This window comes from Trematomus bernacchii, unplaced genomic scaffold (assembly GCF_902827165.1).
Source record: "Trematomus bernacchii unplaced genomic scaffold, fTreBer1.1, whole genome shotgun sequence".
NCBI lineage: Eukaryota > Metazoa > Chordata > Actinopteri > Perciformes > Nototheniidae > Trematomus > Trematomus bernacchii.
Genome location: NW_022987599.1, coordinates 14,303 through 38,504, shown reverse-complemented (window position 1 = coordinate 38,504; position 24,202 = coordinate 14,303). Strand labels below are relative to the sequence as shown.

General features: G+C 40.4%; 1 protein-coding gene across 2 annotated transcripts; it reads right to left on the bottom strand.

Annotated features, from left to right (window-relative positions):
* Nucleotides 1-17,834: 17,834 nt before the first annotated feature.
* adcyap1b (adenylate cyclase activating polypeptide 1b) lies at nucleotides 17,835-23,697 on the bottom strand. 2 transcript variants are annotated; one of them, XM_034130662.1, is made up of 5 exons: nucleotides 23,441-23,697; nucleotides 22,991-23,095; nucleotides 21,924-22,058; nucleotides 21,475-21,579; nucleotides 17,835-20,921 (listed from the first exon to the last, which is right to left on the bottom strand). In XM_034130662.1, the coding sequence occupies exons 2-5, from the start codon at nucleotides 23,092-23,094 to the stop codon at nucleotides 20,738-20,740; spliced, it is 528 nt and encodes a 175-aa protein (XP_033986553.1). In that variant the 5' UTR covers nucleotide 23,095; nucleotides 23,441-23,697; the 3' UTR covers nucleotides 17,835-20,737. The 2 variants fall into 2 exon arrangements, with proteins under 2 accessions (XP_033986553.1, XP_033986554.1); XM_034130663.1 differs by lacking the exon at nucleotides 21,475-21,579.
* Between the last annotated feature and the right edge of the window lie 505 nt (nucleotides 23,698-24,202).

The window sequence follows — 24,202 nt, the reverse complement described above, 5'->3', positions numbered from 1 at the left end:
CATGCATTTTGACTATTTTTCTCTTTTCAGGAAATAGACGGATGTGATTGGACAGTTTTGGATTCATGTTTAAAGGCAAAAAAACAAACGAGAGATGGTTGCAACTGGAGAGGAAAGATAATGAGAAAAGAAAACACACAACGGCTCGTAACGTTGAGGTACCGTTGGCTTTTCTTTGTGTCCATTTTCTCTGTCGGTGAGATTGCACTGCTGTTTCTATTATCCCTCAGCTGTTGACCTTCAAGACAATTGTGTTGCAAACACGATTGAGCTCTTGGGAAATATAGTTTGCCCATATGCATTTTAAATGTACTGAATGTTGTTAGACGATAAAATAATCAATACTTTTATTTGTACAGCACTTTTCAAGGACGTGGCAGTGCTCTCTGCTGAAGGCCAGGGTGATACAAACAAAATAAGAAAAGACAAAACTGTATACAGGACACTACAACACCATTGATAAAGGTATAAACAAAACTGACACAAAAACAAGTAATGGAATAAACACAATCTTCTGGTTGCATGAGAGATTCGTATTATGCAATCAAATAAATGAATAGGCTCCAAGCCGAAGCCTAAACACCCCTAATGGCATTTCATGACGAATCGCCTCCAAAGCCACAGAGGACATTATACAACTGCTTTCACAGGCTGGTTAGTAAGTAACCTAATTGTTAAAATCACCGGTGTTCCCCATAGAGACATGATTTAAAAGCAGTTCTCGCAGAACAAATACTAAACTGAGGCACCAGTACAGCCGAAGCTCCATTACTCCTTGACTCTATTTTGAACTCTGAGCAGCTGGCAGAACAAAATACCCAACCCCAGTAAGAGGCCTTTTAGGACATGGGCTAAAATGTTCACTTATGCACAACGCCATGTATGTAAAAAAAAAAAAGAAGAAAAAAAAAAGCACTTATATACTAACTAAGAACTCATATACTAACTAAGCACTTATATACTAACTAAGAACTCATATACTAACTAAGAACTCATATACTAACTAAGAACTCATATACTAACTAAGCACTTATATACTAACTAAGAACTCATATACTAACTAAGCACTTATATACTAACTAAGAACTCATATACTAACTAAGAACTCATATACTAACTAAGAACTCATATACTAACTAAGCACTTATATACTAACAAAGGACTTATATACTAACTAAGAACTCATATACTAACTAAGCACTTATATACTAACAAAGGACTTACATACTAACTAAGAACTCATATACTAACTAAGCACTTATATACTAACAAAGGACTTACATACTAACTAAGAACTCATATACTAACTAAGCACTTATATACTAACTAAGGACTGGCTTATCTAAAGCCAGTTGAGTAGCACTTAATGTTTTGGCTCTATGAAACCTAATGTACTTCTATGATTCTGTTTTCTTCAAGTTTGTATCTTCTTGGTCGAATGCACTTATTGTAAGTCGCTTTGGATAAAAGCGTCAGCTAAATGCAATGTAATGTATGTAATGAGATCGATTTTAATTTTGATTGATTCTTGATTCTTGAAGAAATTGGCAACAAGGAGCTAAACATGTGGAATGATGATGAAGTTGGGCCTCTTGATAAAACTGATAGTAGTAGGAGATGGTATCTACCATTTGTCTAGATGCTGGGTTTTCTTGGAAAATGAATTCGCGTAAATCTAAAATCTGAAGATCATGTTGGCTCTGGGAAAGTGTTGATTTGCTCAATAGTATTTCTGAAATAGTGAGATGACAGGATATCAATAATATTGAAGCATCCAACAACCACTTAGCTACCGCTGTTATCTACACCAAGCCCGCTGATCACTGCGACACACAAGAATAGTACGCTTTTTGTATCATTCATATTTTATTTGACAATATAAACAAATATGCTGACTACCTACCAAGCACATCACATGACAAATTATAAAATCTGCCTTAAATTGAGTGTATTTCAGACTCCTTTCTGGAATATTCTCTGTGAGCAGTGCTTTGTGAACTCTGGATAAGCCGACCAGCTCTGCAACTCGCTCCCACCAAACCTTCCAATTAAGTTTTGTTGTGTCCAACCAATTCTGTGATTTTAGAGAGCTGGTTTTCACGTAGCCTTCGAGCGTGGCCATTTGTAAAAGCTACAAACACTTCTGATTTTGTGAGGATATTCGGAAACATGTGTGAACAAGTTCTGATTGAGCACAACCCGACCCTTAGTCTTTTGATTTCAATAGCAATTAGTTGAAAAACACAGAAATTGCAGATTTCATTATCTATTATTTAAACTCAACAACTCAAGTTTTTATTAATAAAGCTTCTTTGTATTTAATTTAAAAAAGTTGATTTTGCTCTCTGTTTGATTTGTATAGTTTTGACTACTACTACAACTACTGATTTTGTATTTGTGGTGGAGGAGTTTTGGATAGTACGACACATTTGTCCTCATTTTGACAAAGTTTCATGTAGCTTGTTTGCAGCTTCTTTGTGTAGCGGCCAGCCAGAGCAGCCAGCATTCAGTCTCGCTGTGTAGCTTTGTTTCTTTTACTTTCTTCTGAGACAGTTTAGGTGTCTTTTTATTTTGGCTTGTGTTGTGAGTTGCTACAAGAATCACGATAATATCTTTGCCCAACTGAGAGTTTGTGGCAGTGAGACACGAAAGCTTTTTAAAATATCCTCTGTCTCTCTCTCTCCTCTTGTTTCCTGTATCCTTTCCCTGCCTCAAAGACATAGTGATTTGACTCCAGGCTGTGTTTGCTATACACTGCAGCATCACAGAGACATTCAATAATCTCTGTCTATAATTAGAAGCTGTAGTAGCGCACTCATTTCCCCTCTTTATTACTTTCTGGTTGCTGTTAGCTTGTGTCCCTGGTTTGATGATATGAGCTATATTTACCCACCATATGGCTACCTGACATATAGGTAAACTCTATAATATCCACGGTTTTATTACAGCATATTAATTTCCCTCATGGTTCTGTGAGAAATTATTCCGAAACACAATATCAGAGTCACTCAACTTCTCTTTATAACTTAGTTAGATGCCGCATTTCATAAAAACCCATCCATGTTTTGGTGACTTCAGCAGTCAGCATAAAATAAACACTTCATGAATTCAAAAGGAAGCACTTAAACATTCACAGAGTAAATCTTTGTTTGCGTTAGCTGTTGTCTTTTTGCTCGTAAGGTCCTCCCATTTCCCTCCCTTGGCCACCACTTGCACCATTCAGCCTTGGTGCTGGTGCAAAGCGGGTAAACCAGCCCCTTTGGAATCCTTCAATGGCCATTATTAGTATTCTGTGGGGAAATAAAAGGACCCATCTGTGGAGGTGGTGATGAGGGGGTGACAGGAGGACAGGGGGAGGAGAGGCAGGGTGGGGCGTCCCTGGAGAGAATGAGGGATTAACTACTGACACATGGAGCCTGCTAATAAGGCGGTGTCGAGAACCCAATCTATAGGATCAGTACATGCATGTGCAACACACACCAGACACACAACCAACATACTTTTATATTTATGTTTAGTTTCATATAAGCAGACTAGTTTCTCACACACTCAAGCAGAGACTCTATCACACACACACACAGGCAGGCAGACACACACAGTTGCATCTCTGCGTCTTTATTAAATTTGTAGTAGGGCCACATCTGGTCACATACACCCCGAGAACAAAGGGGAGAGGCGGAAGGGGGGGAGAAAAGCCCACCGTCAGATATGGAGATTTCATTCCCTGCGCAGAGTATTAATGTGCGTGTGCACGCGCCAAGCATCTGTCACATATAATTGGAGGGTGTCAGGTGCGGACACGAGGCCAGATTCAGTCCACCCACAACATGAATTGTCTGCTCCTGTGACTGGTAGAATCTGTGTGTCAACATCTATATTTATTATGGGCCTGACCCAGGGGTTTGGGAACGATGACTGCCTGATGGGGGATGAATGACTCGGGTTGTCATGAATCACGCTGTATCGCCCGGAAGAACGGGAGCGTCATTCAATGTCGCTGTTATCCTTTTAATCAGAATTCATTGATTGTCCAGAGCCTTTCTCCAGAATAATTGCTGAGTGATTCAAAAAAGAAATTCATATCATGATATTTTTGACCAAATACCACTAAATCAATATTGTTGACAATTGGTGTTTTAAAAATAATTTACACAATGAAATATTTGTTAAGTCATCATCCGTAAAGTTTTTTTAATGACTAAGCAGGTAAAGGTTAATACCAGAAAATCTCGAATAAGTTACCTAACTGTCAGCCTTTAACCTCTTAAGCACGGCGGTCCCCCCTCCCACCGTTTTTTTTTCGAGATAATGTCTCAGGGCTTCTTAACATTTATGAAACTATTAATGTGTAGCACCAGATTAACGGGAAGAATCTCAGCTAACTGAAGATATGAACCATTTTTACCAAAACAAAACACAAGTCTCATAAGAAGCGTCTAAATGACCCCTGAGCGAAAAAATTCTAACGCACTGCGGCACACAATTCAAGATAAAAATACCCATATTACTTATCGTAGCTGCACATACAATATAGCCGATTAAAGCTGAGACTCCACAGATTATTTAGGTATAGTATCATCACTGAGCGATCCGAACTTGCGACAGGGGAAGCAAACACAGACATCACAACACGTACCTTTACGGAGCTTTTACGGAACTTTTACGGCAGATCGTCTCACCGTAGCTGTCAATTAGGCCAAAAGACGTGTTCAATGGCATTAAAACGAAAAAAAGAAATGCTACAACTGTTGATCCATAGGTTGATAATGTACCTGTGCCTTTGAAGAAATTATTTATAATCCATAATTCCATTTTTTATGTAAAAATCGGAGCGGAAAAGTTAGCTGCTAATGGTAGCCACCAGAGAGTATGCAGCTTCCGGTTTTGGTAACGCGTCACTCTCACTCCTTATTTGTTAACGTTTTGGTGTGTATATAACTTTCCCTCGATTCCATTGGCTCTAGCGGTTATAAAGAGATTTCATTCATCAAAACCAAGGGGGGCCAGAGATAGGTCAAATCCACCCAAATGACCCCAGAAGTGGGGGTTTTTGGCTAAATCTCTCTAAAAAGGTCAAATTTCACTTGTTTTGCATCAGTCTTGATACAGGGTACTTATTATATGTTGTACTTTGGATTCCTAAAGCTTTTAGTCTACTAACCGATCATCCAAGGGTAGTTTTCACTATAAGTAAAAAAGAATTTTTGGACGGACACTATAATTTACAGTTTTTTACTATGTAAAATCTGAATTTTCTTTAAAATAAAAAACATCTATATTGATTCTGACTTTTCTACATCCAACTCACAGGTTTATCATTACTTTGAGAATAAAGATTATTAATTTAACCCTTTTAGAAGGGAAGATATGGTCATTTGTTCTGGGAATGTCATTTTCGAGCCTCAGACCTGAAAAACAGGCTCAGGGCTTAAGAGGTTAAAACCAGGAAATGAAAACACTTACAATATCACAATATCCCAAATCTCAAAAGATATCTGCTCTCCTATCACAAATTGCTTTCTGCCCTCCCGCTTCTATTTTGTTTGTTAAACTAAACAACTTGTTTTTTTGTTTCCAAGTGACACACACACACACACACACACACACACACACACACACACACACACACACACACACACACACACACACACACACACACACACACACACACACACACACACACACACACACACACACACACACACACACACACACACACACACACACACACACAGGGGATCCCAGTTCTTGAGACCTACCTGTCACCACCACACACTCACGGCCCCCCAGGAGTCTCCTATCCTTCTTCTAGAAGAACCCACTGCACCACCGACTCTAAGGAAGGCTTTGACACTTCCACACAGTCGTTTTGTTTGTGAAAGCAGTTCAAATTGTCTCGGTGTGCAGTTCTGCTTTCCGCTTTATCAGACCGCTCATGAATGTGTGCTGACTTGAGGAAAAGTATTGCTCATTACGTTCAGGTTTCATTCACGCTAGGTAGGTATTGTGTCACATAGGTTGATGAGACTGGGAGAATCACCCAAGGGACGAGGCAATTAATAGGCATGCAGAGCAGCCCCCACAACAACAACATGACAGGAGGGTTTTGTCTCCCTCACTCCCTCCCTCTAACTTAAATGTAACTTAAATGACAATATGGTTTGGAGTGCTTTGGATAGAAATAGATCACAGCGACTGGAGGAGAGACAAAGTAATGTAATGTCATTCACTGCAAATCAGGTCCCACTGGCTTCCTGAGATACGGTGGTTCCAGAAATAGAGATTTGCTGACAGGGGAAGTTGTTGCGACCAAAGATCGATATACTCTCACTCGCCCCCCCACTTTACGCCTAAGGCATTTTTCTGAGCGCTGCATTTTGTTTTCCCTGTTCCTGTCTAGCCGTGCCCCAACTTACGAGACGGTGGTTTTGACTCTAACAAAGTTTACTCATGAAACAATGTAATGCCTGCAGAGTCAGCTTAATGCGGATTTATGCACACTGAGGCTTCAGGCATTTTCCTTAGAAGCATTCTTTTTTTAAACAATTACAATTATGACTGCAGTTATTGATTATTTTCAATATGGATAAGTCATCCAAGAGACCGCCAGTCTGCCTCTAATGCCAATTCATCACTGTGGATAATAAGTCAAATATACTATAGCTACTTATAGTATTATCACCTTCAGGAGTGAAAATACATTACAAATCAAAAAAGTTGCAGCCTGGCAGGATGAATGATATTTAATATACAAATCGAAACCTCTCTATGATGAATTTCAAACATAGAGAGGTGAGTGATTAATTTAATTGCTCATATCGGCAAAATATCTAGGAATTATTTTAAATGGTAGGCTTATAATAGGAAAAGGCTATATTTGCTGCGGTGGTTTGAAGTGGTTGCATAGGCCAAAAAAAATAACATACTCCGGCTGCACTTAAAAGACAACAGTATGGACCAGTGTACCCAATGGTAAAGGAAATAGCACTTAGCATTTGGAGGATTTGAATAGCACTTAAATACCTCCGTGTCATATCACTCAGTTGGGAAACTTTCAAAAAGACTTTTCGACTGCAACCGTGGTTATTTTTTTAGTGTCCCCGTGTAAACCGTTTCCATTAATCTCTTTGTTGCTTGTATGCGTATGGCTGTAAAAAGCCAAATCATTGCTCTTTGTATTATGCATTTTTATCCATGGAGGTTTTACATTTGCACAACTATCCCAGAGTCTGGAAAATCGTATTGTTATGTGTGAGATGTCAGGATGGGAAACAATAATGAGCATGTGCAGTGGGCCACACAATGCCGGAGTAAACCAGCAAGTTTAAAACTTTTTTGGCTTATGTGCTTGGTGAGCAATTCTCATTCAAATGAATGAGCACAATCATGGAGTCTGGTTTCCAATTTTAACTAAAGATCCATGCATTGGACAACATCCTGAGTTTTGCAGAATTGTTCAATCTCGCTTTTGTTGTTGTTTCGTGGAGACAACTTTAAATTAGTTTCACAGTGAGTCAATCCATACTCCTTACTCAACGTATGAGATTAGGTCATTTAACACTGGACAAATGTTAATTTTAAGACGTTGTTTACTCAAAGGTGACTCTGCAGTATCTGTTTCAAACTATTAATTAATCTCCCAAATGAACAGATAGATGGCGTGTGTCTGGCATAGTGCTGAGTTTTTCACTCTCTCTAGTTAAACACTGATGATTTTGCCACCCTCCGGCATGCGGCAGTCAATCTTTCCCCATATGGCTCTGAACATGCTCACAAGCTGCTGTCAGCCAGTGACTAGATGCCTCCTACACAACACGGTGGAAGTGATATGGGCCTACACGTCCAGCAGAACAGCAGCAGATGGTGATTATTCTGGATCCACGAGCCATTGTGATGGACACCTCTGAGACTGAGTGACAGCTGTTTCTCAGTGCGTGTGCTGATCAGCCATGGATCGGGGGAAATTACCTCAATGGGGGATTGGCAGGAGGTGTGGCAAAAACAGCTTAATCACAGAAGTGATGCACCCTCCATTAACTGATAATGGCGTGGTCAGAATCAGTGTAAGTCATTATAAACAATATTCAAAGTACAAGCACTTAAAATAGACTCATTAAGTTCTGCTTTGTTCCTGCAGCTGAATGAAACACTAACTTTATAATTGTCCCTCAAAATAGAGCTGTACTGTACAAGGCATTTCAAAGCAGTCTATTTACAGATTGTAGTCATAGCTACAATATTTAATGCAGCTGATTTGATTTCCCACTACAGGAGGACCTCTGTAAAGGTAATTTACACGATGGTTATACAAATGTTAGCTGTCAAACTCTGAAAGGTGAGAATTGTTTATAATGAAAGCGGCTGCATGCATCTCACCTGCATGAATTTCTATCATCATTAGGAGAAAAAGCATCACTACCACACTGTTGAAAACTTTAAAGCCAAACTGGGTCATTAGGTGACATTCACCTGGTAACATTATATTTAAAACTAGAGAATGCAATTCCTGAAGAAATTGCTAGTGGGAATGCTTTATGCTGAAAAGCTGACGCTAAACTGCTATGCTGAAATGTAATGTGTAAGAAGAAAGTGAATAATTTAGATTGAAATGATACATGAACACTGGAATATTTGAACTGCAAACTTTTGAACTAACTTGATGGCGAATGATCTGTCGCCATGCCAACAGCATTTGATGACATCCCATAATACGCTTAGATGCGTTGATGGCTGCATCGTTACCAAACCTGTGAAGTTTTGGACCGTTTGGAGCATTTTCACTGAAGTTATGAGAAAACCGTTTTTCATGGTGAGCATTTGAAGAAATCTCAAAACTGTCCCGTAGATGTCTTCACGGCTGGACTGTTAGCACACATGTGAAGTTTGAGCACTTTTTGAACATTTTCATAGGAGTTATAGCGACATTGTCTTTTATGGCGAGGGATGGAAACGGCATATGATGACACCCCATAATTGACGTAGAGCTGTTGAGGGCTGGACCGTTAACCATTATCTGAAGTCTGGTGCTCTGAGCATGTCAGTTGGAGTTATGACATCATCGTGTTCCATGGCACAGGTGTTTATATTTGAGCTAACGACGTGTCCAGAGATCAAAGGTTTCCATGGTGATGTGCAGTAATCAGTGAGAGGAGAGCATTTTAATTGTTCTGAATGAGAGATAAACCTCTTACATGTGAACGTTTTGTTGAAGAACCGTAACCGTATATCGGTGAAATATCAAAGCGTGAAGCATGTCAAGGAACTTGAGCATCTGAAGTGTACTTTTTGTGTACTTTCGGGTTAATAATGTGGCCTTTTGTAATAATAATCTGTATCCACTCGTTGTACACCCGTTTTTAAAAGATTTGGATACGGAGGAAAAGAGAGAGGGTTTTATTTTCTGACGCTGCGTGAGTTCCCCGACGCACCGGGGACACATATTTATGTATAAAAGACATCACAAAGTGCATTTTGCATGATAGGTCCCCATTAAATATGTGTATCAGTCATACTAAACAGTCATTACTTTGACTCCTAATTTTCTTCATGTGTGAATAAAATGTTTTGCTTGGTTCTGTTGGTTCTTCTTGGTTCGTCTTACTTTGCATTTCATGTGAAAAATGTGTATTAGGTCAGCGTGAATGTTATAACTCATTCATAAATGGACATTTGTATTAAACTTAAAAACAACGCACCCTTTCAGTAGTTATAAATGTTAGTGACTCATCAATAGATGGTGATTTGTTTCACACTTTACGATAAGGCTCCCCTTTAACAAATATAAATGGTAGTAACTCATTAATAAATGGTGATTTGTTTCACACTTTACAATAAGGCTCCCTTTTGGCAGTTATAAATGTTAGTAACTCATTCATAAATGGTCATAAGAGATGCCAAGAAACATCAAGATGGATGGGGGGGAATCAACTCAGTGAATGCTGGCTGATGAAGAAGATGAAGTAAGCTAAGTCGCCAATATAAGGCTTAGCAATACAGATAAATGTGGGCTCACTATTTGGCAAGCAACCGGTCACAGTCGCCCTGTTTATCTCATGTCTTATAAAAGCTTATTAATGATTTATAAAGTGTTCACAACCTAATTAATTAATTAATTACAAACTATTCGTAAACCCTTTATAAGGGTAGTCTTATTGTAAAGTGGTACCCAGATAGGAATGAAATCTAAAAGTTGGTATAAGGAATTGCTAATAAGTTGGAGATTTAGAGTATAAATATGAAAATGGTTCATTATCTAATGCTAACTTTTAGTGAATTTAAAAGAAATATACAGAAACAAATGCCAAAATGTGTAGTGTCTCGCCACGTTCTGCCCTCACGTTTGAATAAATACTGAAATTAAGTCATTAATTAGATCTCAAAGGTATGTGGAAAGCTTCAATAGTTTTGTACTGATTCTTATCAGTACACACATACACACAATTTAAAAGTTTAATAAACACTACTATTAAATTATAGTCATTCAGTTGCAAGTGCATTGAGCCGTTTTAACACAGGATTTATCTGAAACCCTTGTGCAAGTATTGAATATGAACTTGCACAGTGCTTATGCAAAGTTGACTTGGTTGTTGACCATGTCTTATCTTTATTATTGGTAGATTAACGCATTGCTAACCCCAAGTTTCCTCCATGTTTTGCCTGTAAAATGTAGCCAACTAAAGAAATCTTTGAGTACAACATATTAAACTAGCGTCGCCTGCTGTGTGTAACGTCGGTCAATACCATTAGCGTAAACTAGATTATGTGCAGTGTGTTTGTTTTTATTTGGAGACGTCTTTGGTGCTAAGCAGTTATTGCTGTGTTTTCTCACTGCATTTCTCAGTAATCACTGTGCCAGTACGCTGTGATGTCACTGGACTGACAGCAGCTGCCAAACCCCGAAACAAACTGTCACGAGCTGCTCAACTGAGACTATAAATACCAGCAGCAACAAACACAGTGAGACAAGAATATCTGCATCTACGATATGATGTGATGTGAAATGTACATGCATGATGTACTCGTCTATTAGAGATCATAGCAGGCAAACAGGCGGACAGATGAGCATAGCTTGTATATTATTATACATTATCTTTAGCACTTTAAAAACTAGGCCTGCATGAGTATTTTCAAACAGGAAGTAATCATTTGTATTTGCTGATCCAAAACAACAATTGTGCTCAGTCCAGACTGTGACTCATGGCTATTAGTCTTAAAGGAAAACAGCCAGATGTGCATCTAATAAACAGCCCTTATTATCATTGGATTCATTTCCATTTATGTTTATACAAATACAAAAAGATTAACAACAAAACACATCTGTGGTACTTGTTCTCGCAGGATTCTTGCTGCTCTGAATTTGATTCCTCTTGAGTGTCACCTTAATTAAATGAAATGTCATATAATGTAATGTAATGAAGGTCACTTAGCAGGAACCCAAACCATGATATTTTTCTCTGAACCTAACCAAGTTATTTTTGTGTCTAAATCAAATAAAAAATCATGCCAAATAATGTTGGCTGGTCTCTTTTGACACATCATACAACAGATTTGCTTTTCTCTCTTTGCTTTTTTTTAGTCCTTTTGCCTTTAATACATAGATTGACCGAAAAGGGGGAGAAAGAGGAACGACTTGCAACAAAGGGCCACGGGTCGGACTCTAACCCAACAGGTGTGGAAAGGACTCAACCTTGGCCCATGTGGCCCCTGCTGGACCTGGTGAGCTACCTGGGTGTTCCCATGTTTACTTACTTACTTTTTTTGCCATTTTTGGAAATACAGTGTTGAAAGGGGGAGATTAGGGGGGTGGAATTTCCTGAAACTTCTGCCGGCTGGAAGCAGAACCTGTGTACTTGGCAGCCGGCACCGCACATTTTTCAACAGTGAACTGCAACAGTTTTTGAGGCACAGACAAATTACGTTGTCCTGTCAAAAGAGGAGGCTTCAGATCAGAGAGAATGCGTCGAATCATTCTAGTTGGCATGGAATAACATTATGTTCTAATAAGATAATACATTTTTACTATGAGACATATTTTTGGGTAATATTTGCAAACTAAGAACGATCCTTACATACATGCTGTGAGTGTGTTACAGCAATATGTCAGTCTATGAGATGTAATAACATCCCCGATGGGAAGAGCTGTGTAGTAGGGGAGCCCTGCGACAGAAGGGAAGTGAGAAAGAAGAAAGGGAAATTGCACAAGCAGAGCCTGGTGCTCTTCTATGCGATGCAGATGCTGTATCCCAGTGGGCGCAGGATGTCGCTCACAGGTGTGAATAAAGAGCCCGGGTGGTTTCCTCTCCTCCCCGTGTTTCCCACTCACACCTCTCTCCTTATCACACAGCCTCACTTCTTTTGGTGCCGCCGAAGACAATTCCCGGAGAGTTAGGTGTTGTTGGATGACAGGCAGTACCTTTTTGTTTTCAATATGTGTGAAAAGACGGGGAAAAGCCTATGCCTGCTTTGTGCTTCCGTCTCTCAAAGCGAGCGCTTACCCTTTTGGTGTGCATGTGAGGTTTGGGATAAAGCAATCTCCGAGGATCTGTAGGTGAACGCTTGCTGAGAAGTTTGTGTGAAAGGAGAAGATGCATTTTACAAAGGGGATGCGAGAATCTCAAAACAAAAAACTGTTTCCGTTATGGACATAAAGTGATGACATAACATCAATGTGTTTTCTACGCTTTGTAAGAAAAGAAAGGGGACTTTTTTAAGTGTTTCTGTTCTCCAGGAACTTTAACTTTAAACACTTCCTGCGTTCCAGTTCTGAAGCTGTGCCCTTGTTCCTGCTTTATTAGACAGCTCCGGTATTAAATCAACATATTAAAACCTTCCCTGCCAGCTACACATACACCCACTCACACCCACACACATGCAACACACCGCCTCATATCACATTCATTAAAAGGAAAGAAGTAAGATAACACAACCACAAGCTGTGTGTCAGCGGGTACATTTGACTCTCATGTGCACGTAACCCGTGAAGCCTGGAGCTGACAAGCTTCTCTCTCTACCCTTGAATGTTTTCCATTCATTAACACTCATCTCATTCAGGAAATCTGTCACATTTAGCGAAGTGAAGGTGAATGATGTGGAAAGGCCTGCAACAGTGAGCGGCTGCAGGGGTGGGGGGGTGGGGGGTGATAGGCCGTCTTCTTCCTTCCTTTGGAGGCAATTGAGAGAAACGGTGAGGCGAATAAAGAGAGCTTGAACATGTTTCTCACAAATTTCACACCAAGTTTTCACACCTAACTGCTCTAGCAATGATACATTATTCAGTGTTTGCTCAGCCAGGCCCAATCCAGAACTGTATTGGTGTATGAGCTACGGGCAAAAGACTAAAAGATGGTGACGTCCATTTGTTCACCTCACTCTGAACTCTAAAGGTCAGCGTGTGTGACCTTTTGGATGCTCTAATGCATGAACCAATTATACAACAACAGAGACATGACATGACTTACTATTCAAGTGGTGTCATCATACTCGTGAGGCCCACCTGCTGAACATTGTTCTCCCCAGATTTTTTTAAGAAGCACATGGGATACAACAGTCCTCTGTTCGTGTCTTTGGGAGAACGACACTGCATGAAGACAGCTTCAAATACATTTGTTTCATGTTCGACAGCACAGTTTCACAAGCTCTCAGGATTACCACCAACTACAGGGAATGGGAGTTCTGAGGATAAGTCTGTTAGCAATATGTGCTAACACATGAGAAATGATTTCCCAGACTTTAACTGTGGTATTATTTGAAAATGATTGCTCTCATGCTTCAATTCAAATGGTGCCATAGCTGTCATGGAAATAGTTACAATATTTTGGATGAGGTTATAGATTGTTTTGTTGTTGTTCTTGTGGCAGAAGCACACAATTAAACCCAAGCATGAACAATAACAATAGTCAAAGCATCAGGAGAGCAAACACTACAACTTAAAGGTGGGGTAGGTAATTTCGGAGAAACCAGCTCGAGTGCGCTGGAATTTGAAAATACGGAGAAAATCTGCCACTTCCTTACAGAGCCCCTCCTCCAACACACACGAACGCGCACATGACCAATGAGGGCACGAGATAAGTTTGTGCACAGATGGAAGGCTGACAGGCAGGTAGGCCATCCAGTTATTTTAGCTGGGCCGGCTAAAATGATTGGTCGTACTTTTTACAGTACTACGGCTTCCACATATATTTTTTTATGGATCTGTTGTCAAAGCACTTAAGATATTCATTGCTATCGGGATGTTAAGAGCATTCCATGGAATATAACAAAAAGTGTATCTCGAGCCAGTTTCTCAAACTTACCTACCCCACCTTTAAATGTCTACAGAATCCTTAAATGTGTTCAAAACATTTTTTACATTAACAAAGGTTGAAATTAAAAAGGCTTGCTAGTGACAATCCTACATCAAATGATTGTCAGAAAACTGCAATTCCCTGCAGCATTAGTTATTTTCTAGCTTATTGTTTTTGTTTTACAGGCCCCAGCTTGAATGTATTGCTCCAGTCTCACCAGTCTCATAAGCTGTTTTTTGGCAGCAGCAGGCATCTTCTTTCATCAAAACATCTCTGATAGGCCCACTGTGCAGAACCTGGTCTGGACCAAACGGCAGATAGACCCAGTTAGTGTCTCGCTGGTGAACATAGTGGAGCATTTAGCAGCTAAAGAGCCACATATTTCCCTCAGGAGTTGGTTGAAGCAGAGCTACAAAATGGATTTAGTAGGTTGGATTTTGAACTTGCTTTAAGAGAGGCTCTAATGTCTACTTGATGTGTAAATAGGCAGCGAACACATTCTCTAAATCCTCTTTATGATTGTATAATCTGTCAGTGTTCTGTTCACTGCCTGTTGCACTGCGCCCAAGAGGCTAATCATTTTGCAGGTGTAGTTTTATTTCGATCATAACTTACTTTGACAAATTTACAATTCTCCTCCCAGTGCAACCGATGTGTGCTGAATTATATGCTCCCATTGTTCTGATATTAGTACTGTCTGTTTCTTTGCTTGTGGTTCCTAATATTTGTAAGAAAAGTAACACAATGTATAATTCTGTAGAGCCAATTCTGTAATTTGAAACATTGGAATCAGTTATTTCGACTTTATTTTATATGAAAGTACTTTTTATTATGAACTACTGCTTCTCCCAATGTGTACAGAGCATCCATGGCACATTTATTTTGGGATCAACAGTCTTTGTTCTGCAGTAAAACAAACATCATTTCACTTTAGCAACTGTCAAAAATCTCAGGATACTGCTTTTTTTTAAGGTTACACATCACAGCTAAACGTATCCATGGGAACAATGACATTGGAGATGGTCCTTGTCCTTCCCAGTCATATAGCCTCATGATACATGATGGATAGTTCCCCATGACTACTCAAGCCTCACAGGTAAAGTGTTTCCCTCCAAGCCAGAAGCATCTCTTGATCAGTGGTCCATGTCTGCAAACCCTCGCCCACATCTCCTGTTCCCCTCCTCCCTGTCTCTCGCTGCTCCCAGAGGGGCTTCTGTTCGCCGCAGAGTGCCTCCTGCTTAATGCTTGATGTGACAGATCCCACCACAAGATGAGATTTAAAGAGGGGGGGGGGACCGGGTGGGGGCTGCCACCATAACGGGTGTCATTGCAGCCAAGTCCAGACCGTCCCCCGAAACCTGACCACTGAAAGATTCATGAGGTGAGAAAGGGGGAGTGTAGGGTGAGGTGTGTGTGTGTGATTGCATCATGTGTGGGCCTCCCTTGTGAGTGCTGTATTTTTAACCCTGACACGCAAGAGAGAAGTCGGGGGAGAGGGAGGGGGCAGTGTTTGTGTTTCAGGTGAATAAACACACACACACACACACACACACACACACACACACACACACACACACACACACACACACACACACACACACACACACACAACTAACAGCAATGTTAATCATATAAGCAATAAATCAGAATTACACATGCATACACAGGCCTGGCTTCTAATGATGGAAAACAAAGCTGGGTGTGGCTGTATTGCTGTGTGGGGGGGGGGGGGGGAGGCAGTATGGGTATCCCCACTGGAAAAGCCCTGAATACAACCTCCCCACCCCCTCTCATACCTCTCACATGATTAAGAAGTGTCTGGAGGCATGGTAGGGCAGAAGGACGATTAATAATAGCTGTGTGTTTTCTAAACTCTGCACAGAGTGACCAGGCTGTTTTTGCAGCTCTGATTTGAAGAGATCACACAATTCTTCCCTCCGAAAGCCCGTAGCAAAACAAGCCAGGGACGCAACTCTCTTGAAAAATTAAGATCAATTGTAAAACCGCTTGAAGACACTAATGGGGAGATGAGAAGTGGAGTGATGCTATCCATAAAGCGGCGCTCTGAGGGAGGAGGAGCCTTCTTTTATTGATTCAGGCATTAATGTACACTATGTACAAATGGGCTCAGGGTGGCCCCTCACGTGAAGCCTACTGCTGCGCAAACAAATTGGTGCATTTGTCTCAATATCCACTTGTGGGCGTATCAGGAGGTGAATATTTATTTATGAATGCATTTTTTCTTCATGTCACCTGACTCGCTCGCTGCATGCATCTTTTGTTAAGCCAGATGAAATGTCACGGGGGGGAATCTCTGCTTGTCAAGAGCACTAAGCCGGCTTTTTCTTCTTGACAGCTTGAGGAAGCAAAGGGGGAAGGGAGGGAGGGATGGATGGATAAAGAAAGAATGGAGATGTCCGATATGTCACACAGGTAGCTCAAACTCTAGCATAGCAACAGGGCAACTCCCATGAATCGAAGGTGTAAAGTCTGCTGCGGTTTTCTTTTGGCCAATTTGAAATTGTAATCATATTTACCACCTGTGCAGATATTTGTAATGAAACAGTGTGAATCTGTGTGTCCTCTGTTCTGCAGGATGTGTTTGTCTGTGAGTGTGTGTAAGTTGTAATGTAAGACCCCGTCCCATTGCAGAGCCTGCTCAAGGTCTGCATTTGTTGAGCAAACACACACACACTCCTCCCTTTCCACACACACAAACACACTTGACACATGCGTATACATAGCCATGTCCCTTTGTGGACCGTTGCCATGCAACATATCTCTGATTGGGTTAGTTGAGCTCTGGTGCATGTGCACACACACACACTGTTTGGCTGATGAGGATCAGATCACACACACGCTGCCTCGCCACACCCATCCTCCTCTCCCGCGGGACACAGCTGCACTTCCAAGGCCAAGGATGGAGCGGGGGGGATGCGGCGGGGATGATCCTGGAGGAGCTCTGCTGCTCAGCGCAGGCTCGGAGCTTCTCTCCTCGAGCTCCTTTGAGACGTTGGATGGTTCTTCAGTTTGAGTTACAGGTGCATTTACCCAAATGTATACACCCTTTTTCTCTTTTTCAGAAACCGTACCTTTTAAAATTCTAAAACCAGTTGGAAATGTCATGATGTGGTGAGTATTGACCAATAAAAACACACCTTTTTGCTCATACATCAGTTTGACCTCCTATTCCTGATTCTGCACAATCCAGCGGTGCTTTAAGTGTCTCACTTTCTTTTTCATTTCTGATGATTAAGCCTCGGAAAGATGAATTTAACTTGATAGGAGCTCAGGTCGACATCCCCCTCAAGAGAGCAGAAGCTTGTTGCTGTGGTTGCTGGAGGATGTTTCACTTTATTTCCTGTAATGTGATTTTTGTGTTTCAGACAAATATGCGGCCCTTGGTGATCATGCCCACTCAACTTTTAAAGGCATACAGCTTCTTTTTTTGATGTGAGTAGCAAACAAAACACTGAAGATGTGTGACCTCTCTCTGTTTCACATTATCTATACATTTTTATGTGTTTCAAAGATTAGACATTCATTAGAAAATATTGTTGTTTACAAAATTTATTCATACAAATCTTACAACACTTTCATAACATTGAGAAACGTAAAACCCCATATAAGGACTCCTGTGTGTATAACGATGTTACTTGTACTAAGGTTCACTTTTTAAACACATTGTTTTCAGATAGATAAGAGATTAAACATTGAGGTAAGGCGTTTGGCGCTTTCAGAAATATCAACAACAGGCATTTTCTATGATCTGACAACATCTTGGTCATGTTCTGAAACCCTTTGAATCTTTATAGTGATGCACAGAGTTCTAAATAATATGTCGGGGCTATTTTCTGATTATTAAATTACTGACCAATATCAAAATAATCAACAACACCTCATAGTCAACAGTAACAAACACTGGTCATTGTTCACAACTCTCACAGACACTGAACACCCCAATCTCATGCACACACACACACAACACACACACATTGCCTGCACCATCAACATATACACATTCTATTCTTTTTTACTTTTATACTCAGTAAATCATTGGCCATGCTTTTAAAAAAAGCCTAATTCTACTACTCTTGGGGCAGACTAAACTGAGCGAAAAAGGAAGTTTCAATATAAGCTAATGGACTGCAGCATTGTAGGGCCACTAAAATTGCCATCTGTCACTTGTGGCGAATTTCTTATATCGGTTTTTTTCTCATGTCGAAGCAAGGCACCAAAGCCAAAAGCTATTTCAACTCAACATTCGCATTCAGTCTCTCATTCACACAAACACGCACACACCAATACTCACACATCTGCATCCGCACACAGACACACTCACACATGCCCACCAAGCAGCTACATCCGCACACACGTAGACATAAATGCACATCTATATCCGCACACACACGTTCACACAAAGCCTGTAGAATAAAGCCAGATTGAAGGAGTGTATTGATAGGTTCTATGGGGGAACACAGGCCACTGATTGGATTGCAGGGGTGCATAAAGCATTTGCATAATATCGAATAAATACATGAGATATCTCCCTAATATAAGTCAATGGGAAGATCCCGCTCCTTGAGGGCTGAATTTCATTCTCCTCCATAGTGCGAGAAGGGAACTCACATACTGTAAATCTGATGCCAGAGTGATGGGAATTCAACACCTGATATTTTCTATCAGACTCCTTGACCCTGATGTCACTTTGGCAGGTCAGAAACGCCTCTTTTTTTCTCTGTTTCCAGGTGCGACAACCTCTCTCAGGCTTGTGGGTGCCGTAACCCTTCTTTTATGTAACTTAGTTTTCTCTCTTTCACTCACATTATCTCTTCCACTCCATGCATCCACTCTCCTCGTCTCTTTATCACATCCTCACTGCACAAACCTCGGTAGACATCCCACGCAGATCAGCTTCGTCTTAACAACAAATCACAGCACTGTCAAATCAACTATATATAGCACGGCGATCTAGAAGCAAAAATAATATTTTTCTAAAACGCTACCAGGACAAAGGCAATCAGCAAGAAGGGGGTCCAGTGTCTTGTCTCATTATATCCACAATGACAGCAGCAGGGGAGGTCACAATTCAACAAGTCGGTGCAGTACCAGTTTCCACCACCTCTAGCCCTCCTTGTTCACATTTCCAACACATCTGGGGGGGGGGGGGGGGGGGGGGGGAGTGGTGCTGAAATATGTTTAGCACAGCCCATCTCCCAAATAGCACAATCCAAAAAAAGCACGATGGCATGCATGCAGTTTCTAAGCAAAAGTAGCAAAGGTGTCAGTTTCCACATGCACCAATAAATAAGAAGAGTTTAAATATTCCTCACTGGAACTCAGATGCTACCGTTCCTCACTCCACCTCTTGTCACAAAATAAAAAATGCTTCATTTCCTGCATCTTTACATGTTCTGGGTCCATTCTGAATATTTGGAGTGCTGCCCAAATACAATCAACAGTAGAAGCACAATCTTCTGAATAATCCTGTTGACTGAGCACAGACAACATTGAGATGGATATGTGCACTGTGTAATTTCTATACTGTACATAATACACACATATGGAACATTCTTAACACAGTCCTATCGAGAACGTCTTTTCTCCCTACAGTATAGGACTTTTTGAGGCAAGTGAGCAAGCAGTGTTTGCCGCATACTGTTAACAGCAACTTGAGTGCTTTTGATTTATCTTTAGGAAAGGCTATAATGCCCTTGGAAAAGCCTGCAATTACCTTTCTGTTTAAAAGAGGGTCAGATTTTACCACCAGTTACATGAATGGTTGTGTAAGTCAATCAGTTTTTCCATCAAATGGGAGGCTGTTCAACAAAAGCCGTCTGAATTCCCCTGGAGGGGCAGCAAGCTAAACAAACCCACAGACTCCCATTAAGGGAGTGAGGAGGGGGGGGGGGGGGCCAAGGGCAACATCTATCATTGGATAAGCCGGATATGCCTCACATAGCATGCTCACTGCTTCTTTGGGCCTGTTTGGAATACAGACAACACTAAAAAAATAGAACGTTGGTTACAAAAATAAGTATAACATTCAATACTTTGATTGTCTTTTTAAAATCTATTTATTTTCTGCATATGTAGATGACCTTTGAAGATTTCAAGCGCATAATGTTGAAGGTGCACAATTATCTTTTTTTGTTGTACTAATTTCTTCTTTTTTTTTTTTTTTTTTAAGTCATTTTGTTTTGTTTTTAACATCTTAACATGAAAATAAAATATTGGTCCACAAAGTATAACTGTGCGGTATCAAGTGCTTTTGTACAAAAAGAAAAAAAAACGATATTATTATTAAAATATTCATTTTAATGGCTTTACTTCATACATAAATACATGTTGAAAGAACACAGGCGCAATCCACTGGTTGGTCAGATATATTTGAATGACTTTGATTTAACGACTGGATGTATATACACAGGAGGGCAGCTTGGCGCTTTAAAACGCTACAAATAGGCAAGTCGGCGTCCTTTGTTCCTAACTCTCTGTCTGTACCTTCTTCCCAGAACCGCTGCCAGGTATTTCTGCACGGCCATCTGCTTTCTATAGCGACTGTAGCTGTCGGTGAAGATCCCATCTGAATGTCTTTTGGATAGGGGCTCTGACTCTTCCTCCATGCTGTTGTCTTCACTGAAAAAGAGCAAACGAAATAACATTAGTTAAATCTGAAGCCTTCCACTACTCCACAGATTTCTGCTGTTTTTGATTGGACAGTTTAGCTTTAATAATTTAATTTATGTTGCATAATGTAAAGTTGCCTACAATCATTAATAATTCGTAATTTGGCCTTTAATAGTATTGTTTTCGTTTGGAAAAGAGCGGCAAGCAAGACAGTGTAAAAGAAACAGTGATTTTAAGCGTTTTTACAAAAGTCATACATTATTAATTTGCAGCCTATTGGAAATTCTGACGCATTTTTTTTTTTTCATTAAAGCTTAGGAAATCAATTTATGGATGTATCACATTTAAATTGAAGTGTATTTTAGCCTCAGAAAAAAACTGCCCCTCGGGAGTGCCACAACAAAAACAGAAACAAAATGATTTAATTTTTTGTATGGAGAGAGATACAAATAAATGAAAAGAAACCACACAATGAAAGACAGTGATGCAGCAGCCGTGTGCAAACGGAGAAACATAAAAGATAATGACTGCAGGTGAACGCTTATAAGAAATGCCTGCTTACCCTGCACGAATTGTCACCAGAGAATGCAGATAATGTCTCGCTGTTAACTGACCCAGGATCTCCCTCAAGGCTCTATCTAATTCTTCCTCAGCATGCCTTTCTGGTCTAGATGATAAAACGCCAAAACACATAGATCATCAGTGACTAAAAAAGCGCAGACAAAATGATCAAAAGTAGCCTAAAATGTCCCCACCCACCCTCAGCTCCAATATCACATCAGGTGAAATTAAATCGGAGCCTTCTTGCACAAAGACTACCCTTGCTCCTTATTAACAGTATTTTTATTTGAACCAACATTTTAGGCTACTCGTAATGAAAATAACACTGAACAAATAACATGAGGAACTCTGGGAAAAACAAAGCAAGCAAACATTATCGCAAAACAGCAAAAAAGTCATTAAAATGGAATCCAGATCGAGGCTTTAGCTGCGATCTGAAAGCACATGTACCTTTTCTCTGGTGGGTAGTATAGCGTGTATGCGTCGTCGTTTAGGGATGGTGGGCTTCGTATAGCAATCTGATCGCCATCAAAGCCCATGTCGGATAATGAATTCCCATCCTCATCGAAGGCGTCGTTTTCAAGTCTGCAAAAGGGAGAGCACTCATCACAAATCTGATCTGTGCACAAGTGGGACGCAACAGTGAAAGAATGCCAAAATGTCTGCATCAGTTACTAAAATCACTGGGAGTTTAACTGCATTAGAGATAAGGGAAGAAAGGGACAACATGTCAAATCTGCAGGTGTTTTTGCAATAAAATCAGCATACGAATTATTCCAATTTGATTAAAAAACAAACAATATTCTTAAATGTAATAAATAAAGCTTTATTTTATTGTTTCATTAAATATATATATATTTTTCATCGGGAATATAATATGGGTTTTAATTCCAATTTGCTGCTGCTGCTCTTAACACAGGCTACAGCCTCATTAATTATTTAGGAATCGAAACAATGGGTGTGAAAATTATCACATTTAGAGTAGGCGTGGAGCAAAAAAGGTGTTAAAAGAATGCCGCAATTAGCAGTGAAATATTAGAATCAATAAGAGCCACGCCCAAATGATGAATGTTTTTCACAAGGAAAAAAAAGAATTCATCTTAAATGGATAGAGCTCTCCTATTCGTTTCGCCTCGCCTCTCCTTGGTGACGCCAGTCCACCGTCATCCCAAGAGCTATCCATTGCCTTGACTGTACTCTCATTTTTAATCAGTGTCCCCCCGGACAGAAACCTCTACGCTATTTCCATAATCATTTTCCACAGAAGACCTGTATACGTGTAAATGACTGTATTTCCTTTTGTTATTCCTCTCAATTATGCGATTACAAATTGCGAAAAAGTTATTTTAGCGCAATTACGCACGGGTATTTGAAATAAAAGTGCCCAAATCCAAATATTCGAATTAAATATATCATTATTCACGATGCAAACCCATTCTTGAACAATAATGATCGGCAGAAACATGGATAAAATACTACAATCAGGTTATAAAGACTGATGAAGCACGGTTACCTACCTAATCTTAGGGTAACTTAGTCCGATAGGTGTGCAGAAGACGCTGTAGTGCATTAAGATTCCGTAGACGAGCAAGATTAAAGTCGCTTTACTCGAACTGGCCATGCTGTTAGAAAAAATGAAAAAACAGACGTAACATTAAACAGGTTAGTCAGTCCTATAGAAACAACATGCTCTTTGTTCTGTCATATTCAACATGCTGTGCTACTTCTCTGATCTACAAACTACACAGCTGGATCGCATAATAATGAACATAAACTACAAACACAACGTCCGTTTGCCAGAACAAAAAAAATCCGTAAAAGTTGAACTGGTATTGAATCCTTTGCATGCAGCAGGAAAGTAATTACAATTATAAGCAGATCTCCATGCAGTGCATACAGAAAAAGATAATTTCCATTACTTTCTCTCGCTTTCCATCAATAGATGTATCCGCAGATAAAGCACATACCTATAGCAGGGGAGCAGGGAGGATGTGATCCGGGTGTGGTGGTGAGTGAGAGGAAGAGAGACGGTTTCCTTCTCACGGCACTTCGTTCCCTGGCTGAAGCGCCTCCGTCGTCTCCTTATGTTCCCCTCGGTGCAGCCTATCTCACCTTCACACACAATGAATGGCACTCAAGCAGACGCAAACAAACCCGGTGTGAAAGTGCGCTGTGAGCTCCTCTGCATATCGCTGCTCTAAACTTTGTCCTGTGCTGTGATTGCCTTGGATTTTTATCTATGTATCCTAAGCCTTGCCCCCCTCCCCTCCTCCTCTTCCTCCCTCCAATATGTCACATTAAGGATGCTATAGACGTCATCAAGTTTGCCTCCCGGAATAAAAAAAGTACAGTTCCTTCCTCATCGATGCATCCGTCACCCTCACCCCCCCCCCCCCCCCCCCCCCCCCCCCCCCCCCCCCCCCCACCTCCCTCCCTCCTTAGATGTTAGAAGTTAACTTTCAAACTTTCTTTCTTTTAAAACAAAAGAATGTGGTAAAAAAATAGAAAAACTGAAATGTGTGTGAATGCTTTCATGAGCTTTGCACAGGATGGTGTGACGACCATTTCAGATCAATACTTCCCTCACCGCGTCACCAATAAGTCCAATTAGGGTTTTGTGATTATGACAGAGATGGGAAGTGATCGTCTTTGCTGGTTTTGCTGGTATTATGTGACTGGGTGTTTTTTTTGTTGATCAGACATCCGCAGACCAAGTTCAAGGCCTCTGG

What these genes read in the sequence shown, in the direction of transcription:
- adcyap1b (XM_034130662.1), bottom strand. Translation starts at nt 23,094, where the DNA reads ATGGCCAGTTCGAGTAAAGCGACTTTAATCTTGCTCGTCTACGGAATC. An exon ending in CTAAGTTACCCTAAGATTAG is followed by an intron (nt 22,059 to 22,990) that starts GTAGGTAACCGT and finishes TCCCTTTTGCAG; the next exon opens with ACTTGAAAACGACGCCTTCG. An exon ending in TACTACCCACCAGAGAAAAG is followed by an intron (nt 21,580 to 21,923) that starts GTACATGTGCTT and finishes TTTATCATCTAG; the next exon opens with ACCAGAAAGGCATGCTGAGG.